Source organism: Geotrypetes seraphini, chromosome 2, assembly GCF_902459505.1.
Source record: "Geotrypetes seraphini chromosome 2, aGeoSer1.1, whole genome shotgun sequence".
In the NCBI taxonomy this organism is placed as follows: domain Eukaryota; kingdom Metazoa; phylum Chordata; class Amphibia; order Gymnophiona; family Dermophiidae; genus Geotrypetes; species Geotrypetes seraphini.
Window position 1 is genome coordinate 229739914 of NC_047085.1, and position 23251 is coordinate 229763164.

A 23251-nucleotide genomic window follows, 5' to 3' on the forward strand; every position below is an offset into this window, starting at 1 on the left:
GTACAAGGTTCTACCTTTTGGCCTGGCATCTTCTCCCAATGTCTGGTAGTGGTGGCAGCAGTCTCAGGGTCTTCAAGTCTTTCCCTATCTAGACGACTGGCTCATCAAGGATCATTCATCTCAGGGTATCCTCTTAGCGACACAGCAGACTATTTTATTCCTTCATAATTTGGGATTTGAGATCAATTTTCCCAACTCTCAGCTTCAGCCTTCTCAGAATCTTCAGCTCATCAGAGCCCTACTAGTTAGGGTTCAACTCAGGGCGTTTCTTCCTCAACAGTGTCAGGACAACCTAATTCAGCAGGCAAATATTCTCACAACTCACCCATCTCCCCTGGTTGACTTCTTAGCTTGCTTATGGAACTGAGGAGCCAAGAGTCTGCGTTGGGTGGGAAGGCACTTGCACATGCACGGTGCAGGCAGTTCACAAATTTAAGTTCTTAAAGTGGCAGTGCTCTTTTAAAGCTGTCCATACCGGGGCTCCGTGGTTGACATCACCCACATGTGAGAGTATCTGCCTGCTGTCCCTGGATATTACTTGTTACAGTAAGTAACTGTGCTTTACTTACCGTTAGTTTTCAAGGACCAGTCACGTCCAAGAATGATGCTCTTCTGAGCGGTTGTATTCTTACACACACAGATGCTCAAAACATTAACGGACTCTTGCATACGTGACATACATGGCATCTATTCTAGTGTATACTTAAGAAGGGAATTTTTAAAAATTAAGTAAAATCCTGGAATCTCTCGTGACACACCTGGCATAAGAATAGCCTTACTGGGTCAGACCAATGGTTCATCAAGCCCAGTAGCACGTTCTCACGGTGGCCAATCCAGGTCACTAGTGCCTGGCCCACTGTGCCGTGGCACAGTTTGAGAGACACCGAGCTATACTATAAACTAGCATGAAGCTACTGGTGGCAGAACAGTGAGTTCATATGAACATCCTTGGTGGGACTGCTCAATTCAGAAATTTTGGAAGGAGATGTGGTCCTGTATTCGACAATGGACAAATGAGATGTGGGATGCAGACCCTGTGAAATGCCTGATGGGTCTTCTCCCAGAGGCATGGACAAATAGTATACTCTAGTTGCCTTTTTGGTACTGATGGCGAAGATGGTAATTATGTGGCTCTGAAATAGCGCCATTGGCCCTTCCAGATCAAATTAGATCACAATTTAAGAGTTAGATCACAATTTGGGTTACATGTGAAGTGTCTTCCTGTTGTTGTGTTTAGGTTCTTTACTTTCTAGCTCACATTACAATGTGTGATGGTTACAAGGATATATTGTCTATTCCCAGATTGTATGTGTTTTGACTTCTTGCTGTACTGGATAGAGAATGGCATGGGGACAAATTTGTCCCTGACCCCACAGGATCTATATCTGTCCCTGTTCTGTTCCTTCCCTGCCCCATCCCTGCAAGCTCTGTCTTCGAGGCTTGTGCAGATGAACACTTTAAAAAATCATAAGTGTTTGAGGCTTGTGCAGATGAGGACAAAGCTCGCAGGGATGGGGCAGGGACAGAACTCGTGTGGATGGAGGTGGAGATAGATCCCATGGGGTCGAGGACAAATTTGTCCCCTGGTCATTCTCTAGTAGAGCTGCCTTTTAAGGAGGTTATTGGGGGAGGAAAAGGGGGGAGGGAGATTCAGGGCAAAATACGCATTAACTGATAACAGTATCCTTTTTTTTTTGTACTGGTTGATTGCTGGATTTATGTTTGTGTTCCTTTTGTGGTTGATGTTGCAATAAAGACTATATAGCTAGCCTATATATATAATTGATTCCGCCAGTGCCAATATGTTGGTGGTTCACAGGATGTCCAACTCTGCAGTATACGTTTTTGCAGTTGGGCACATTTTGCAAAATATTATTTTATCCTTGACAACTTGGTTAAAACATAGCCAAAGGAGTTGAATCTTGCTTTTCTCATCTCCCTGTCCATTCTCTCTCCTTTCTCCCTCCTGTTAAACCAAAATCAGAGTTCTAAATGCTAGAACAAGAAACCGAGCTAGTACTAAGCAGAAGCTTTGTGGTGTTGCATTGCTACTTTTAATGCACAGTGCAGCAAGCTCAGAACAAGCAGAAGTTTCCACACCATTTGAAATAGCAGCATGTAGATGTGTCTCCCAGATGCCCTATCTGGAGCCTTTGATTTTCAGAGAGGCCTGGAACACATCCATTTACCCTCACTATTCTGACCTCACTGCTGTCATTGGTACTTGAATATAAGAGATTACTGATTTATTATCATCTGATATGAGCATAAATAAGAGGTTACTGATTTATTATCTTCTACAGACCTATTGAAATGCATTGTCAATCATCTGGACTTCCATTTGTGAGTTTGTCTACTGCCCATAATCCACATGTTGTTGAACTATTGTCTTTAGATACATAGCTTTGCTTACTTGCTCTTTGGATTAAGAAACTGCTTTTCTTGTCACTTAATTATCTGTACTAAATTGCTAGAAGAAAATGCAATTACTTTTTTCTTTATACAGATTGATCAGTTAAATACAGATCTGAATGCAGAGCGCAGCAATGCACAGAAGAATGAGAACGCCCGCCAGCAGTTAGAACGGCAAAATAAAGATCTAAAAGCCAAGCTGCAGGAGATGGAGAGCTCCGTCAAATCTAAGTTCAAATCTTCAATGACAGCCCTAGAGGCCAAGATTGCACAGCTAGAAGAACAGTTGGAAATGGAGACTAAGTAAATACATATCCATATTCATTTCTTCCTGGCTTACTCTTAATACTTTAAGTGTAATAGGGCAACAGGCCTGAGAAGTGTAGGATTATGAGGATACTTGATCTCCATTTTTTTGTGTTGTAAGGTGGTTTATGAAGGCCCAACTAAGCTAAAGTATCTTGGTACCCTTAACTAGTTTTTAAAATATTTTATCCCAGGACAAGCAGGCAGCGTATTCTCACATACGGGTGACGTCATCGACGGAGCCCAGATGCGGAAGCTCGCAAGCAGACTTGCATGAAGAAACTAGAAGTTTCGAGTCGACCGCACCGTGCATGCGCGAGTGCCTGCCCACCCAGTGTAGCGCGCGTTTCCTCAGTTCTCAGTTTTCCGCGGAGCCGAGAAGTCCGTCTTTGACTCTCTGCGGTTAACTTTTTACTTCGTGCCTTCTCTACACTTGTGTTATTTTTCTTCACGAATCGCTGTTCGTACGTTCTTTATTTTAATTCTAGTTTAAAAAAAAAAAATTATTCCGTTTAGCTGCTGGGGCAGGCCGCTCAGCCGCAGCCCAGGGGCTTTGTCCTTGCAGCGGCTGTTTTTCTTTCTATGTCCTGGCCAGCGATAGGCTTCAAGAAGTGTAGATAGTGTCAACGTGCAATTTCTCTCACGGACCCTCACACCAGGTGCCTCAAGTGTCTTGGGCCACAACATCATCCGAAGTCGTGCGAACGCTGTGCTACTCTTCAACCTCGAGCCCTTAAACGTCATTTACTTTCAGTGGAGAAACTCTTTCAGATGGATTCGTCCACTTCTTCGATTCCGAAGCCAACCTCAGTCTCGCCTTCGACCGAGGGCCCTCCTGCCTCCACTGCTTCGACTTGGAGCCTCATCAGACCTTCTTCGTTTGCAGCGGCTCTTTCCTCAACGACGTCTGCTATATCTTCCCCTGTATCCTCAGGTCAGATAGTTCAGCAGACAGTTCCACCGGTAGTGCTTAAGGTGTCTAAGACTTTCAAGTCAAAGCACATTTCCACTGCCTCAATGGAACCTCCAGCCAAGGCAGGTGGTCCGGTTTCAGACGCGGATCCATCTTTGCTGGCTTCCTTCCAGACCATGTTAGAGCAGCAATTTGTTCAGTTCCTCACCAAAATTGGACCGAAGCTAGCTACTCTAATCCAGCCTGGGCATTCTGAAGACTCCTGAGAGGTCAAGCCTCTTCCTATGCCTCAGTCTGAGTCTACACACTCTATACAGGGAGCAGAGTCTCTGCGAGTGTCTGGTCTGGCATCCAAGCAAGTGAAGCAATGAGCAGATTCTTTGCCAGTGCCTCGACAGGAATCCTCACACTCCATACAAGGAGTAGAGTCTTTGGGAGTCCATCAAGCCTCTGGAGCTTCGATCTACAGCCTCCAGTCCTATCCATTCATTGGTTGCATCAGCTGCTTCCCTCTCCAGGGCGAAATTTCCTCGATCTTCGAGATCTGCTTCCAAGCACCGTTCTCACCGACGATCGAGGCCTTCATTGAGGCATCCTTCCAGGCATAGTTCTTCTAAGGAGCATCCTTCCTCCACTAAGCCTCGATCTACACCTACTTCTAATAGACCGCCGACTCCTCGTTCAAGGTCTCCACTTCCACACCTTGAGGACTCAGCAGCTTCCATAGCCTCGTCCAAGTCTCCCTATTCTTTTGAGGCCTTTTTTCCACCCGAAGCTTTATCTTTGACCCAGGCTGCCTCGACCTCGAGTCCTTCTTGAGACAAAGCATTACCGGATCAGCTATCTTTCTCCTCTTTTCTTCATCAGATGGCTGTGGACTTGGACCTTCAACTGGATGCTGGTTCCAAATACTCTAAGGAGTATCTCGAAGTCATGCATCTTCCTCAACCTCCGGCAGAATCACTTAAGCTTCCTATTCACAAGCTTTTGTCTCAAACTTTTACCAGATGCCTGGAGACTCCTTATGCAATTCCAGCTGTTACAGGAAAATTGTGCTCCAGATATAAAACTGTCCATTGTAAAGGATTTCAGAATTCGCAGTTATCTCATCAATCCCTACTTGTGGAGTCTTCTTTACAAAGATCCCATCCTTCCAAGGTTTATGCTACAGTTCCTCCTGGAAGAGAAGGGAAAACTATGGACAAATTTGGACGTCACATCTATCAAAATGCCATGATGTCCTCTAAAGTCCTCAATTATAATTTCCATTTTGTCACCTATTTTGAGTTCCTCATTGCTCTTTTGCCTAAATTTCTTACCTATTTAGACACTCAGAAGCACTTTGAATTTCAGGAAGTCATCACTTCTCTATCACAACTCAGATTACATCTACTTCAGTCTTCTAACGATGCCTTTGAGTTGTCTGCCTGGGCGGTTGCTTGTTCTGTAGCAATGCGTCGCCTTGCCTGGCTTCATACTATTGACATGGATCCTAATCTTCAGGACCGCTTGGCTAATATTCCTTGTGCAGGCAATGACCTCTTCGATGAATCTATCAAGGCAGCCACCAAGAAATTGTATGAACATGAAAAATCCTTTGCTTCTATTGTCAGACCTAAGCCAAAGCCAGCTCCTGCCAAGTCTACACGTCATCCTCCCATTTACCAGAGGCGTTTTGCTCCGAGGACGGCTCCTTACACTCACCCTCCTCCTAAGAAAAAGTAGCCTCAGAAGCAACAAAAATCTCAACCTTCTGCTGCACCTAAGGCTACCCAGCCTTTTTGACTATTTAGAACAGAGCATAACCTCCTCCATTTTGTCTCTGACTTCCCTTCCCCCTATAGGAGGTCGTCTCCATCATTTTTACCACCGATGGACGACAATTTCATCTGACCTCTGGGTGCTGTCCATCATCAGGGAAGGATACTCTCTTCATTTCACTCAGATTCCACCAGAGCTTTCTCCAAGAGTATCCCGGTCCATCCCAGACCGCCTTTCTTCAGGAATCTCAAGCTCTGCTTCATCTCCATACCATCGAACCAGTTCCTTTGAAATAGCAGAACAGGGGGTTTTACTCCCATTACTTCTTTGTTCCGAAGAAGACAGGTGATCTGCGGCCCATTCTGGATCTCAGGGCTCTCAACAAATTTTTAGTGAAAGAAAAATTTTGAATGTTGTCCCTGGATCTCTTTATCCCCTTCTAGAGCAGAACGACTGGTTATGCTCTCTGGATCTCAAGGAGGCCAACACTCATATTCCCATCCTCCTGTCAATATCTCATATTTCAGGTGGGGAATCTGCATTTTCAATACAGAGTGCTACCCTTTGGCCTCGCATCCTCCCCCAGAGTGTTCACTAAGTGCCTGGTAGTGGTAGCAGCAGCTCTCAGAAACCATGGTCTTCAGGTATTTCCCTACATAGATGACTGGCTCATCAAAGATTCTGCATATCAGGGGATTATTGTAGCGGACTACGTGGTTCCTACAAAGTTTGGGATTCGAAATCAACTTTCCCAAATTACAACTTCAACCCTCTCAGAATCTACAATTCATCAGAGCTGTTCTGGACACTATCCAACTCAGAGCATTCCTTCCGCAACAACGTCTGGAAGCTCTCCTGCAGCTCTGTCATAGTTTCTTCCCGCTCCTCCATCTCAGTGAGAGACATGATGGTACTCCTAGGTCACATGGCCTCCACAGTACACGTGACTCGTTTTGCCAGACTTCACCTCAGAATTCCTCAATGGACCCTGGCTTCTCAATGGACGCAGGTTTGCGACCCACTTTCTCAACACATAACAGTCACTCCTTCTTTGAAGCACTCTCTCCATTGGTGGATGCTCTCTTCCAATCTCTCCAGAGGCTTGCTGTTTCAAACGCCCCCTCATCAGAAGGTCCTCACGACAGATTCTTCGACCTACGCTTGGGGCGCTCATCTTGATGGTCTCCGTACACAAGGACACTGGACCAGTACAGATCATCAATATCACATCAATCTGTTGGAATTCAGAGCAATTTTCAAGGCTCAACGCTTTTCAACATCTTCACGACCAGGTAGTCCTCATTTGGACGGACAACCAAGTCGCCATGTATTATGTCAACAAACAGGGGGGAACAAGATCTGCCTCCCTTTATCAAGAAGCTCTGAAGGTTTGGGACTGGGCAATCCGCCACAACATCTTCCTCAAAGCTGTCTACATCCAAGGGGCGAAAAATTGCTTAGCGGACAACTTGAATCGTCTTCTGCAACCTCACAAATGGACACTCCATTTCTCGCCTCTTCATCACATTTTTTTCACATTGGACAACGCCTCAAATAGACCTCTTTGCAGCTCCCCACAACTAAAAACTGCCTCAGTTCTGCTCCAGGATATACTCTCCTCATCGCCTCAAGGCAGATGCTTTTCTTCTGGATTGGACGAATCTCTTCCTCTATACATTCCCTCTCATTCTTAAGACTCTGGTTAAGTTGAAGAACGATCATGCCACCATGATTCTGATTGCTCCTTGGTGGCTGAGACAACCTTGGTACTCCCTTCTAATTCAACTCAGCAGCAGAGAGCTACCAGTTTTTCCTTCTCTGCTTACACAGTCAGGGATCTCTGCTTCATCCCAACCTGCAGTCTCTACACCTGACAGCTTGGTACCTCTCAACATGACTCCTCTTCAGTTTTAGAGGCTTCTAGGAAATCTACCACTAGACAATGCTATCTCCAACAATGGACTAGATTTTCTACATGGTGTTTTTCTCACTATAAGGAGCCTCAACATTCCTTCTTAATCTTCTGTTTTGGATTACCTTTTGCACTTATCCATTTCTGGCCTCAAGTCTATATCGATCCGAGTCCATCTCAGTGCAATTACGGCTTTCCATCAGCCTATTGAAGGGAAACCACTCTCTGCTCATCCGGTGGTTTCCAGATTCATGAAAGGACTTTTCAATGTCAAACCTCCTCTCAAACCGCCTCCTGTGGTTTGGGACCTCAATGTTGTCCTTGCTCAATTGATGAAGCCTCCATTTGAACCAATTGACAAGGCTCATCTGAAGTATCTCACTTGGAAAGTGGTGTTTCTCATTGCCCTCACTTCTGCTCGAAGAGTCAGTGAGCTGCAAGCTTTAGTTGCTGATCCACCTTTCACTGTGTTCCATCATGACAAGGTGGTCCTTCGTACTCATCTAAATTCCTTCCTAAGATGGTTTCAGAATTTCATCTCAACCAATCCATTGTTCTTCCAGTGTTTTTTCCAAAGCCTCATTCTCATCCTGGAGAATCAGCTCTTCATACTTTGGATTGTAAACGTGCTTTGGCCTTCTATTTGGAACACACCAAACCACACAGATCTGCTCCTCAACTTTTTGTCTCTTCGATCCAAACAAGTTGGGGCATCCCATCTCTAAGCGTACTATCTCCAACTGGATGGCTGCTTGTATCTCATTCTGCTATGCCCATGCTGGATTACCCCTACAGAGTAGAGTCACAGCCCATGAAGTCAGAGCAATGGCAGCTTCAGTAGCTTTCTTCAGATCTACACCTATTGAGGAAATTTGCAAGGCTGCTACTTGGTCCTCGGTTCATACTTTCACTTCTCACTATTGTCTGGATGTTTTCTCCAGACGGGATGGCCAGTTTGGCCAGACAGTATTACAAAATTTATTCTCCTAATTTGCCAACTCTCCCACCATCCTATTCTGGTTAGCTTGGAGGTCACCCATATGTGAGAATAGGCTGCCTGCGTGTCCTGGGATAAAGCACAGTTACTTACTGTAACAGGTGTTATCCAGGGACAGCAGGCAGCTATTCTCACAACCCACCCACCTCCCCTGGTTGGCTTCTCTGCTAGCTATCTGAACTGAGGAGACATGCCCTACGCTGGACGGGAAGGCACTCGCGCATGCACGGTGCAGTAGACTCAAAACTTCTAGTTTCTTCAAGCAAATCTGCTTGCGAGGCTTCCGCATCTGGGCTCCATCGATGACTTCACCCATATGTGAGAATAGCTGCCTGCTGTCCCTGGATAACACTTGTTACGGTAAGTAACTATGCTTTTTGTGCAATTGGTATTAATCTGAGAAATTAAAGGAAGCAGTGTTCCCTTTACTATGCACATATTTCCCTGAATATAATCAAAAGCTATAGTAACACTTTTATTCTCCGAGGACAAGAGACATAATATTCTCACTTGTTGGTGACATCTTCCACAGAATGGACACTATCAAGTGCACTGTCACATTAAATCTTTAGGCATTGCCCATACTGCTTGCATGCTGGTGCCTTCCCACCTGACAATGGCACACAGAACCACTAATTCTTAGTTTTTCCACAGAGCTGAGAAGCTGTGTCTTTGGTTTCTCCTCAACATGTCAAACTTAAATATCTTTTTGTGCCTTCCTGTTTTATTGTTGTACTTCTCTTCATAATTCTTCATTTTTCTGATTTTTTAGCCATTTTCCTTAATTCAATTAAATTTTCTTCATTTTTGATTTGGTCTTCGGGCTACTTTGAAACCTTTATCGTCCCTAAGAGCATCGATTGTTTTCAATATACTTTTTTCACTTGATCTTCCTGAGCCATTGAGTCTTTTGAATTCACATCGGCCATTTTTCTTTCCATGACAGAGGGTGCCAAGTAACTTAAAGAAATGTACTTGACATAATTGGACCATTTCGGTCTCTAAAACTCCATAATTGGTATGTTCAGTGTCTAGGTCCTGACCATTGGGACATTAGCTATGATCTCTGTCCATGTATGCAAAAGAGGACATGTAAAACCTGACAACTGAGCATGGTGGGAGATTCAGAACCTGAGGCACAGCCGCATCATTATTAGTATCGTATCGACAACTGTGTGCACAAATGCCACATAAATTGTCAAGAGTCAGACTCTTTTCAAAGACAAGACTCGGTCTTCCTCCATACCTCACCCATCAGAGGAGGTAGCATGTATTAAAGCTAAGATGTATAAACATTCTTCCTCTTATGTGAGGCACGGCATTGTCCCAGGTGCATAGTAAGCATTGATGCACCTTATATTGTTCTCCATCTTTGCAGATCATGAGAAGACTTCACAAACAAAATTCCCAGCAGATAGGTACTGTGAGGAATTCTCCCCAGTCATAGAAACAGTTAATAAGATTACTTCCCAAATACACTAAATCTCAATGCTCATTAGACATATGCCCAATTTCCCTACAAAAAAAATCCATCAAAAATATACTACAACCTATCTATTAGACTGACTGACTCACTAGAAAAATGAATATTTCCCATACACTTAGGAAAAACCATTCTAATATCCATAACAAAAGATCAAAATGGAGAAATGAACGATGTCAAGAATTACAGACCAGTAGCTTCAATCCCACGTCATGTCAATCTTTAAGAAAGCATGGTGGTAAATCAAATCAGAAAGTACCTGGAATACCATAAACTATTAGATACCATACAATTGGGTTTCAGAAAACACTATAGCACTGAAATGCTACTCTGTGCCATGACATTAAAGATTAGAACATGCATGGGCACCAGACAAGGCTTTGTACTACAATTTGACTTAGCTAGTGCAATTGATATGATATAGACCATCAACTCCTATTAGTGATCGTAAACATTCTAGGGATAAGCGGTAAAGTGTACACTTAGCGAGAAGGATTTCTAACATACAAGAACATACAGCGTAAAAATGAATGGAGAAAGATTGGAAGAATGGTCAGCATCATGTGAAGTACCCCAAGGTTCACCACTCTCCCCAATACTTTTCAATGTACTAATGTCAACATTAGGACACTTCTTAGACAAGAATGACCTCACTTCTATGCAGATATTAACAATATGCATTTCTTTTTACAAGAAAGATTATAAGATTAACAAATCAGTAGAAGTTACTCGTCTAGTTGCCGGCTGGGCTAACAATCCAATCTAATCAGGATTTCTTGATCACACTTATCCCATACAGGTTCAAGGTGATTTACAAAATAAGAGGCCCATGCAGCTTCATGGGGAAATGGTTACATCACATTGTAGAGGAAGTTTACACTATTAACAATAGGAGTAAAAGTTACAACATAATATAGAGGAAGGTTACATTTTTGCAAGAGGGGAAGTAGTTACATCACAGTAACAAATATCTCATGCACAAATACAGGATGTCCGGGGCGGTACTTGGAGAGACCTCCCAGGAAAGGGACTTGGGAGTTCTGATCGACAAGTCGATGAAGCCATCCACACAATGTGCGACGGCTGCGAAAAGGCGAACAGAATGCTAGGAATGATAAAGAAGGGGATCACAAACAGATCGGAGGTTGTCATGCCGCTGTACCGGGCCATGGTGCACCCTCACCTGGAGTACTGTGTACAGCACTGGTCACCGTACATGAAGAAGGACACGGTACTACTCGAAAGGGTCCAGAGAAGAGTGACTAAGATGGTTAAGGGGTTGGAGGAGCTGCCGTACAGCGAAAGATTAGAGAAACTGGGCCTCTTCTCCCTCAAACAGAAGAGATTGAGAGGGGACATGATTGAAACATTCAAGGTACTGAAGGGGATAGACTTAGTAGATAAGGACAGGTTGTTTACCCTCTCCAAGGTAGGGAGAACGAGAGGGCACTCTCAAAAGTTTAAAGGGGATAGATTCTGTACAAACGTAAGGAAGTTCTTCTTCACCCAGAGAGTGGTAGAAAACTGGAACGCTCTTCCGGAGTCTGTCATAGGGGAAAACACCCTCCAGGGATTCAAGACAAAGTTAGACAATTTCCTGGTGAGCAAGAGAGTACGCAGGTAGGGCTAGTCTCAGTTAGGGCGCCGGTCTTTGACCAGAGGGCCGCCACGTGAGCAGACTGCTGGCATGATGGACCACTGGTCTGACCCAGCAGCAGCAATTCTTATGTTCTTATGACTATTACATTGTCATGGAGAGAGGGCAGAGTTAATGAGCTGAAAGGAATTTATCAAATAGGTACATTGTCATTTCTATTCTTATGAATGTTGGAAGGGCATTCCAGGCTCTTGTAGTGACATACATGAAAAGGGTGTTGATTGTTTGCATGTATTTCATATGCTTGGATGAGAGGATGATCAGCTGGTGGGTGGTGTTGATCCTGGTTGAGGTGAAGAGGGATGTGGAGAACAAGTGGGTTATCTGCTCCAGTGAATTGGTGTTTAGTGCATGATGTACAACGTAGGACAGTTTAAACAAGATTTGGGCATTTACAGGCAGCCAATGAAGCATGCGGTAGTAATCAGAGACATGGTTGCATTTTTTTAAGCTGAATATGAGCCTGTTTGCAGTGTTCTGAATCAATTGGAGTTTGTACGCTTGGGAGGAGGTTATGCCCGCATAGAGAGAATTGCAATAGTCGAGTTACATTAGGACTAGCATTTGAACCAGAATTACAAAATGGTTGCTATAGAAATAAACATAGTAGATGATGGCAGATAAAGACCCAAATGGTCTATTTTGTCTGCCCAACCTGATTCAATCTAAAAATTTGTTGGATTTTTTTTATTTTTTTTTTTTTTTCTCCTTAGCTATTTCTGGGCCGGGATCTAAAGCTATGCCCGGTACTGTTCTTAGGTTCCAACTACTGAAGTCTCCGTCAAAGCTCACTCCAGTCCATCTACACCCTCCCAGGCATTGAAGCCTTCCTCAGCCCTAGGTTCCAACTACTGAAGTCTCCGTCAAAGCTCACTCCAGTCCATCTACACCCTCCCAGCCATTGAAGCCTTCCTCAGCCCATCCTCCCCCATACGGCCATATACAGACACAGACCATGCAAGTCTGCCCAGTACTGGCCTTAGTTCTTCAATATTTACTATTATTTTCTGATTCTAGATCCTCTGTGTTCATCCCATGCTTTTTTGAACTCAGTTACTGTTTTCCTCTCCACCACATCTCTCAGGAGCGTATTCCAGGCATTCACCACCCTCTCTGTAAAGAATAATTTTCTTATATTGCTCTTGAGTCTCCAACCCCTCAACCTCAAATTATGTCCTCTGGTTTTACCATTTTCCTTTCTCTGGAAAAAAATTTGTTCTATGTTAATACCTTTCAAGTATTTGAATGTCTGAATCATATCTCCCCTGTCCCTCCTTTCCTCTAAGGCAGGGGTAGGCAATTCCGGTCCTCGAGAGCTGGAGCCAGGTCAGGTTTTCAGGATATCCACAATAAATATGCATGAGATAGATTTCCATCCATCTCATACATATTCATTTTGGATATCCTGAAAACCTGACCTGGCTCTGGCTCTCGAGGACCGGAATTGTCTACCCCTACTCTAAGGTATACATATTCAGGTCTTCCAGTCTCTCCTCATATGTCTTTTGTTGCAAGCCTATCATTTTTGTCACCCTCCTGGACTGCTTCAAGCATTTGCGTCCTTCGCCAGATATGGTCTCCAAAACTGAACACAATACTCCAAGTGGGGCCTCACCAACGACCTGTACAGGGACATCAACACCTTCGTTCTTCTACTGGTTACGCCTCTCTTTATACAGCCCAGCATCCTTCTGGCAGCAGCCACCACCTTGTCGCACTGTTTTTTTTTTTGCCTTTAGATCTTCGGACACTATCACCCTAAGGTCCCTCTCCCCATCCATGCATATCAGCCTCTCCCCTCCCAGCATATACGGCTCCTTCCGATTATTAATCCCCAAATGCATTACTCTGCATTTCTTTGCATTGAATTTTAGTTGCCAGATTTTAGACCATTCCTCTATCCATCACTCAGAGGGTGGTGGACACCTGGAATGCGCTTCCAGAGGAAGTGGTAAAACAAAGTGCGATTGTGGGTTTCAAAATGGGACTGGACAAGTTCCTGAAGGAAAAGGGGATTGAGGGGTACAAATAGAGGGGTACTATGCAATACAAAATGCTTTAGAGTAATAGATAACTTACAGGTCATTGACCTAGGGGGCCGCTGCGGGAGCAGACTGCTGGGCATGATGGACCTGTGGTCTGACTCAGTAGAGGCGATGCTTATGTTCTAGATCCTTTCATGTTTTCCACTCCCTTTTCGGTGTCTACTCTGTTACAAATCTTGATATCATCCGCAAAAAGGCAAACTTTTCCTTCTAACCCTTCAGCAATGTCACTCACAAACATATTGAACAGGATCGGCCCCCAGCACTGAACCCTGAGGGACTCCACTACTCACCTTTCCTTCCTCCGAACGACTTCCATTAACCACCACCCTCTGGCGTCTGTCCATCAACCAGTTTCTAATCCAGTTCTCCACTTTGGGTCCTAACTTAAGCCCTTCAAGTTTGTTTTGAGAAACCGTGTCAAAGGCTTTGCTGAAATCTAAGTAAACTACATCTAGCATATGTCCTCAATCCAGTTCTCTGGTCACCCAATCAAAAAAATTCAATCGGGTTTGTTTAGCACGATTTACCTTTAGTAAAGCCATGTTGCCTCTGATCCTGTAACCCATTAGATTCTAGGAAGTTCACTATCCTGTCTTTCAGCAACACTTCCATTATTTTTCCAACAACCGAAGTGAGGCTTACTGAACTTGTAGTTTCACGCTTCATCCCTGTGACCACTTTTGAGAATAGGGACCACATCCCTCTTCTCCATTCCCCAGGAACCACTCCCATCTCCAGAGATTTGTTGAATAAGTCTTTAATAGGACCCGCCAGAACCTCTCTGAGCTCCCTCAGTGTCCTGGGATGGATCCCGTCTGGTCCCATCACTTTGTCCACCTTCAGTTTTTCAAGTTGTTTATAAACACTTTCCTACATGAACGGCAAAGAATCTACTCCATTTTCTAGTGTAACTTTGCCAGACAATCTTGGTCTTTCTCCAGGTTTTTCTTCCATGAACACAGAACAGAAGGATTTGTTTAGTACGTTTGCTTTTTCTTCATCACTCTCCACTTATCGGTTCCTAGCATATTTTGGTTTAGCAATTCCATTTTTTATCATCCTCCTTTCACTGATATATCCGGAAAAAAAAATTGTCTCCTTTTTACATTTTTAGCCATTTGCTCTTCCGCCTGAACTTTCGTCAGGTGCATCTCCCTCTTGGCTTCTTTCAGTTTCACCCAATAGTCCTTTCTGTACTCTTCTTGGGGTTTTTAATATTTCAGGAACGCCAACTCTTTTGCCTTTATTTTCTCTGCCACTTGTTTAGAGAACCACGTTGGTTTTCTTTTTCTCTTGTTTTTATTTATTTTCTTCACATAAAGTTCCATAGCCATTTTTATAGCTCCTTTCAGCTGTAGAATTTTTTTTTCCAGAGACTGGCGAATAATAAATAAAGGCGAAAGAGTTGGCGTTCGTGAAATATTAAAAAAACCAAGACGAGGAGAGCAGAAAGGACTACAGGGTGAAACTGAAAGAAGCCAAGAGAGAGATACGTCTGGCGAAAGCACAGGCGGAAGAACAAATGGCTAAAAATGTAAAAAAGGGAGACAAAAATTTTTTCAGATATATTAGTGAAAGGAGGAAGATGAAAAAAGGAATTGCTAGGCTAAAAGATGCTGGGAACCAATATGTGGAAAGTGATGTGGAGAAAGCAAATGTGCTAAACAAATACTTCTGTTCTGTGTTCACAGAAGAAAAGCCTGGAGAAGGACCGAGATTGTCTAGCAAAGTTACACAGGAAAATGGAGTAGATTCTGCGCCGTTCACGGAGGAGGGTGTTTATGAGCAACTTGAAAAACTGAAGGTGGACAAAGCGATGGGACCCAGACGGGATCCATCCCAAGATACTAAGGGAGCTCAGAGAGGTTCTGGCGAGTCCTATTAAAGACTTGTTCCAAATCTCTGGAGACGGGAGTGATTCCTGGGGATTGGAGGAGAGCGGATGTGGTCCCTATTCATAAAAGTGGTCACAGGGATGAAGCAGGAAACTACAGGCCGGTGAGCCTCACTTCAGTTGTTGGAAAAATAATGGAAGTTTTGCTGAAAGAAAGGATTGTGTACTTCCTTGAATCTAATGGGTTACAGGATCCGAGGCAACATGGCTTTACAAAAGGTAAATCGTGCCAAACGAACCTGATTGAATTTTTTGATTGGGTGATCAGAGAGTTGGATCGAGGACATATGCTAGATGTAATTTACTTGGATTTCAGCAAAGCCTTTGATACAGTTCCTCATAGGAGGCTGTTGAACAAACTTGAAGAGCTGAAGTTAGGACCCAAAGTGGTGAACTGGGTCAGAAACTGGCTGTCGGACAGACATCAAAGGGTGGTGGTTAATGGAAGTCGTTCGAAGGAAGGAAAGGTGAGTAGTGGAGTCCCTCTGGGATCAGTGCTGGGGCCAATCCTGTTCAATATGTTTGTGAGTGACATTGCTGAAGGGATAGAAGGAAAAGTGTGCCTTTTTGCAGATGATACCAAGATTTGTAACAGAGTAGACACCGAAGAGGGAGTGGAAAAGATGAAAGAGGATCTGCAAAAGTTAGAGGAATGGTCTAATGTCTGGCAACTAAAATTCAATGCAAAGAAATGCAGAGTAATGCATTTGGGGATTAATAATAGGAAGGAACCGTATATGCTGGGAGGAGAGAAGCTGATATGCACGGACGGGGAGAGGGACCTTGGGGTGATAGTGTCCGAAGATCTAAAGGTGAAAAAACAGTGTGACAAGGCAGTGGCTGCTGCCAGAAGGATGCTGGGCTGCATAAAGAGAGGCGTAGTCAGTAGAAGGAAGAAGGTGTTGATGCCCCTGTACAGGTCATTGGTAAGGCCCCACTTGGAATATTGTGTTCAATTTTGGAAACCGTATCTGGTGAAGGACGTAAGAAGACTTGAGGCGGTCCAGAGGAGGGCGACGAAAATGATAGGAGGCTTGCGCCAGAAGACGTATGAGGAGAGACTGGAAGCCCTGAATATGTATACCCTAGAGGAAAGGAGAGACAGGGGAGATATGATTCAGACGTTCAAATACTTGAAGGGTATTAACGTAGAACAAAATCTTTTTCAGAGAAAGGAAAATGGTAAAACCAGAGGACATAATTTGAGGTTGAGGGGTGGTAGATTCAGGGGCAATGTTAGGAAATTCTACTTTACGGAGAGGGTGGTGGATGCCTGGAATGCGCTCCCGAGAGAGGTGGTGGAGAGTAAAACTGTGACTGAGTTCAAAGAAGCGTGGGATGAACACAGAGTCTAGAATCAAAAAATAAGATTAAATATTGAACTAAGGCCAGTACTGGGCAGACTTGAACGGTTTGTGTCTGTATATGGCCGTTTGGTGGAGGATGGGCTGGGGAGGGCTTCAATGGCTGGGAGGGTATAGATGGGCTGGAGTAAGTCTTAACAGAGATTTCGGCAGTTGGAACCCAAGCACAGTACCGGGTAAAGCTTTGGATTCTTGCCCAGAAATAGCTAAGAAGAAAAAAAATTAAAAAATTTAAATTGAATCAGGTTGGGCAGACTGGATGGACCATTCGGGTCTTTATCTGCCGTCATCTACTATGTATGACTGTATACTTGAGGTTCATAGGAAAGTGTGGAGTCGAGCAGTATTCCAAGCACCTTGGAGGTCTTCTCTACATTTAGTGTTGCACCAGAGGATAGGATTAGGTCAGTGGGTGCTAACTGAAACTACATAAAGAGAATTTTTTTTTTTTTTTTAATTGATGATGCCCACCCAGAATCACCACCAATGACACTCAGATAACACTGCATAACACCCCACTGAAACTGGATTCAGAACCGAGAATCCTAGGGGGTTAGATTCGATGACAGCCTATTCTGGTAGACACAAACCACGAACATTAACCAAGAAAATATTCACAACATTGAGAAAATTGAGGCTAATTTGGCATAGTTTCGACAAAGAAAACTTTCAGATCTTGGTTCTGGCACTAGTACTATCCCAACTAGATTATTGCAATATCATTTATGTAGGATGCAAAGTAAATATATGTAAAAAAAACCTACAAATCAATCAAAATGTAGTAGCCAGTCTTATTTTCTCAGCAGCTAGAAATGACAAAGTGATACCGCAATACCTTGAACTACATTGGCTGCCCTTCAAAGCAAGATGTATTTTTAAACTATGTTCACTGATCTTTTTAATCTTCTATGAAAAAATACCAGACTATATGTTGAACTTAATAGAAATGCCACCCAATGTGACAAATTACAACCTGATCTGCAACCATTTGAGAATAAGATTCCCAAATCCTAAAGGAATCAAATACAAAACTATTCAATCTACAACCTTTCCATTCCTGGCAACAATATGGTGGATTCTTTACCATCAGAATTAAAGAACACCCCCTCCTACCTGAAAACTTATCTATTTAGAAAATATCTCTAGACTACAATGGGAACTCACGGCAGCCATTTTGATGACATCTCTGCACGGGGCAGGAGCATAGGAAGATTGATCCTGTCCCGCGTCACCACTAGACCACCAGGTAAGATCTGGGGACGCAGGAGGGAGGCGGGAGGTGGGTTAGAATCGGCCAAAAAACTTCACGGGCCGGCTCTGCACCTAACCCCCATGAATATGTAGGGAGAACTGTATCTGTACCAGGTTGTGTGGATGTCACCCACGTGTGAGAATATATTCTGCTGTCCTAGGAGAACACTTGCTAAGGTATGTATCTTTACTTTCTAATCCCAGCTTTATTTTTTTTTCTTTCCCTGTTAAGGAAAAACACTGAATTGCTGCTATAGGTTTTTGTGTTTGTCTGACGAAATATATAAATATTTTAATCAGCAACAGGACCATAAACTAGTACACAACTGCCACCCCCAATCATACCCCTAGACCAGGGGTCGGCAACCTTTTTAAAGCAGAGAGCCAATTTATCCTAAAAATCTGACATAAGATTTACAATGTGCCGCAATGAGTAGAGAAGGGAGTTTGAGATATTCCAGGTCTCTCACTCTTCCCTCCCCAAGGGCTAGCTTCTCCCCTCTTTTCTTCCCTCCAACTCCCTGAAGGTCTTTGCACCTCTCTTCCCTCCCTCCCATCCACTGCCCCTGCCAGCACCCCCCCACCAAACCCATAGCCAAGGTTCTCTTCCCTTTCCAGGCCCCAACCCTTTAATCTCCCTCCCATCCCCGTGATCCCTACCCCCCACCTGGGCCTACCAAAGTACCTGGTGGTTCAGTGGGGGTTTTTACGGCAGGAGTGTGGTCCTCTTGGTCCTCCCTCCACACAGCTGCCTTCTAAATTGGCTTCCGTGACATTTCACAGCTGCTCGCGGCATTTCCTGTGGTACCACGACTTGCCATAAGAGGTCGCGGTAGCCAGTTATGTTAAATATAACTGACCCTCAGAAATGCCACCAGCCACTCAAATGTATTTCATAGTGGTTGGATTTATACATTACATCCTCACCGGGTCACTTTGATCATATTTTCAAATTTGTGAATATATTAATTTTTCCATAAAGTGCAAAGATAAAACTTATTATAAATATAAAGCTAATACTTAGCTTAGCTTAGGTGGTCCATTCTAAGGGATACTGTCACCTACATGTTTCACCCACCACGGGTTTCATCAGGGTTATGATCCCTAGAACATTAAGAAGCATTAAGAAACTATATTAAACTCTATTGTTCTTTCAAAACACTTAAAACCATTCACCTCGAAATAACTAGAACTATTTACCTCAACTAGAATTGGTTTCCCACGACGCAACCACTCACGAATTTGAAAATATGATCAAAGTGACCCGGTGAGGATGTAATGTATAAATCCAACTACTATGAAACACATTGGCTGGTGGCATTTCTGAGGGTCAGTTATATTTAACATAACGTTGGGAAAATCACGAGGGGGTCTTACCAGTGACCAACCTTTGCATTGTTCGTTGATTTTCACTTTCCCATCTAAATAGACTTCTTCAACAACACAGTCTATACTAATTGATTACAAAAGGGAAGACCCAAATGGCACAAAACAGGAGCTAAAAAACCAAGGGAACCGGACGAAACAAGAGGAGGATAGGAGGAGTGTACTACAAGGGAAAGTCGAAATGGAGCAAGACGAAGGGAAGGAACAAAAGGAGGACAATAAGAACCGTACCATAAGGGGATGACGAGAGAGACAAAAATCAGGAATTGACAGGACAGGAAGGGGACAGAAAGAAAAAATGAAACGCAAGGGAAAATAGCAAGGAAGAAAAAATACCAAGACTTGAACTGCATGTACACTAATGCAAGGAGCCTAAAGAACAAAATGGGGGAACTAGAAGTCATGGCCAAAGATGAGAACCTAGACATCATAGCAATCACGGAAACATGGTGGAACAAGGAAAACAAATGGGACATAATACTGCCAGGGTACAAGCTCTACCGAAGAGACACAGGACACATCAGAAAGGAGGTGGAGTAGCACTTTACATAAAGGACACCATTCACTCGACCAGAGTGGAAGCAGCAGCGACAAATAACCAACTGGAATCACTATGGGTTAAAATACTGGGAAGAAAGGGAGCCGAGATAAAGATGGGACTGTACTAAAGGAAACGGAGTTCCTGGTGGCTGTATGGGACTACTTCATGAAACAGCTTGTCAAGGAACCAACGAGAAGGAGTGCTATTCTGGATTTAATCCTCAACGGGCTGAAAGGACCTGCCAAGGAAGTAGAAGTAGTGGGACCATTAGGAAACAGTGATCACAACATGATCCAGTTCAAAGTGGAAATAGGAATGCCAAAGGGGAAGAGAATCATTGCAACAACGTTTAACTTCAAGAAAGGGAACTATGATGCCATGAGACAAATGGTGAAGAAGAAACTCAGGAACAGCTCCAGGAAAGCACAAACGGTAGAGCAAGCTGGTCTTTATTCAAGGACATGATAAACGAGGCGCAAAACCTGTATATACCCAGATTTAGAAAAGGGTGCAAAAAGAATCAAGCAAAAGACCCTGCGTGAATAACCAATGAAGTTAAAAATGTGATAGGAGACAAGAAAAAATCATTCCGGAAGTGGAAAAAGGATAAAACCGAGGAAAATTGGAAAGAGCACAGGAAGCATCAAAAAGAATGTCACCGCGTGGTCAGAAAAGCAAAAAAAAAAAGAATATGAAGAGAGACTTGCCAGGGAGGCACGAAATTTTAAACCATTCTTCCGATATGTGAAAGGAAAACAGCCGGTGAGGGAGGAGGTGGGACCTCTGGATGAGGGAGACAGGAAGGGAGTGGTGAAGGAGGAAGAAGAGGTGGCAGACAGACTAAACACATTCTTCTCGTCGGTCTTTACAAGAGAGGATACATCCAACGTGCTGGAACCGGAAAAAATCTTCAAGGGGGATCAAGAGGGAAAATTATCATCCATGGAGATAAGCCTCGAAGACGTACTCAAACAGATAGATAGATTAAAAACTGACAAATCTCTGGGCCCAGACGGAATCCACCCGAGAATACTGAAAGAGCTCAGAGACGAAACAGCGGAGTTACTGCAGCAGATTTGTAACCTATCCTTGAAAACGGGGGTAATCCTGGAGGACAGCGAATGTTACACCTATCTTCAAAAAAGGATCAGGAGGCGACCCAGGGAACTACAGGCTGGTGAGCTTAACCTCAGTTCTGGGGAAGATGGCCAAATCATTGATCAAGGACAGTATCAATGAGCATATAGAAAAAAAATAATTTGATGAGAACAAGCCAGCATGGTTTCTGTAAAGGAAGATCATGCCAAACGAACAATTGGACAAAGGTGACCCCTTAGACATCATATATCTGGACTTCCAAAAAGCCTTCGACAAGGTACCCCATGAGCGCCTTCTAAGGAAACTGTGGAACCACAGGGTGGAAGGGGACGTGAATAGATGGATCAGAAATTGGCTGACAGACAGGAAACAGAGGGTAGGAGTAAAGGGACACTACTCTGACTAGAAAGAGGTCACGAGTGGTGTCCTGCAGGGGTCAGTGCTGGGATCGCTGCTGTTCAATATATTCATTAATGACCTGGAATCAGGGACGAAGTGCGAAGTTATAAAATTCGTGGACGACACAAAACTCTCCAGTAGGGTTAGAACTGTTGAGGAATGTAAAGAACTACAAAGGGACCCGAACAAACTGAGTGAGTGGGCAAATAAATGGCAAATGAGCTTCAATGTAGAGAAATGTAAAGTCTTGCACATGGGGAAAGGAAACCCGAGGTATAACTACACAATGGGGGGATGGTACTGGGGGAAGGCAACCTAGAAAAAGACTTGGGGACTTGGGGGTCTTGGTGGTTAAAACAATGAAGCTGGTGGCACAATGCGCAACGGCCTCAAAGAATGCGAACAGAATGTTGGGCATTATCAAAAAAGGTATCACTACCAGAATGAAGGAAGTTATCCTGCCACTGTATCGGGCGATGGTGCATCCGCATCTGGAGTACTGCCTTCAGTACTGGTCGCCGTACCTTAAGAAGGATATGGCGATACTCGAGAGGGTCCAGAGAAGAGCAACAAGGATGATAAAAGGCATGGAAAACCTTTCATATGCTGAAAGGTTAGAGAAGCTGGAGCTCTTTTCCCTGGAAAAGCGCAGACTTAGAGGGGACATGATAGAAACTTATAAGATCATGAAAGGCATAGAGAAGGTAGAGAGGGACACATTCTTCAGACTAGCGGGGGCAACAAAAGCAACAAAAACAAGAGGGCATTCAGAAAAATTGAAAGGAGACAGATTCAGAACAAATGCTAGGAAGTTCTTCTTCACTCAGAGGGTGGTAGACACCTGGAATGCGTTTCCAGAGGAGGTGGTAGGACAGAGTACGATTTTGGGTTTCAAAATGGGATTGGATGATTTCCTGAAGGAAAAGGGGATTGAAGGGTATAGATAGAGGGTTACTATACAGGATATTAAATGATTATGAAATAAAAAGTTTTAGGTAAAGGATCACTTACAGGTCATGGACCTGGGGGGGCCACTGCGGGAGCGGACTGCTGGGCATGATGGACCCATGGTCTGACTCGGCAGAGGCGATGCTTATGATCTTATGTTACATAGTCATCAGTCAAGTAACAAATAGGTCTTAACCAATTTTCTAAAGGTGCAATAAGATGCAGATTGTTGAATCAGGTTGTCTAACCATACTTGAACTTTACCTGCTTGATAAGCCAAAGATCGATCAAAATATTTTTTATAACGGCAATTTTTGGGATTAGGAAAAGTAAATAAACCAGTACGCCGAGTAGGCCTAGTCGAACAGTACCATTCAAAATGAGAGAGGAGATATAGCGGAGCTAATCCAAATAATATCTTATAGCAAATGCAGGCAAATTTGAAAAGTACTCTTGCTTTCATTGGCAACTAGTGCAGCTGACGGTAGTAAGGGCTGACATGTTCCTGTTTTTTTTAATCCAAAAATTAAATGGACCGCTGTATTGTGGATTAGCCTTAATCTTCCTAAGACAGTTTTATAAGCTCCCAAATAAATTATATTGCAATAATCAAGAATAGATAAAATTAATGATTGAACTAGTAGTCTGAAAGAAGTAGGGTCAAAGTATTTTTTGATGAGTGCAACATTTCTTTACAAGCATATCAGTATGCTCCCCCAGGGTTAAATGGCCCACCTACACACCGACTAGCCTGCCTACTACATAGGGCTTTAAACTAGGTAAGTTGGGGGAGGGTACTGGCACAAACAACCAACCTGGCGAGGTAAGCTGCCAATCCATGTCTGAGGTAAGTACACATTGCATTTCCAAGTCTTGGGTAA

The 23251-nt window shown here is 43.6% G+C and overlaps 1 protein-coding gene across 2 annotated transcripts in view; it reads left to right on the plus strand.

The window, feature by feature from the left end:
- Positions 1–23251, plus strand: part of MYH9 (myosin heavy chain 9) — an 807001-nt gene that overhangs the window by 740682 nt on the left and 43068 nt on the right. For both annotated transcript variants that reach the window (XM_033935132.1, XM_033935133.1), the window contains exon 38: positions 2507–2715. In XM_033935132.1, coding sequence (XP_033791023.1) covers positions 2507–2715 — 209 coding nt within the window. The remainder of the gene's footprint in view (positions 1–2506; positions 2716–23251) is intronic.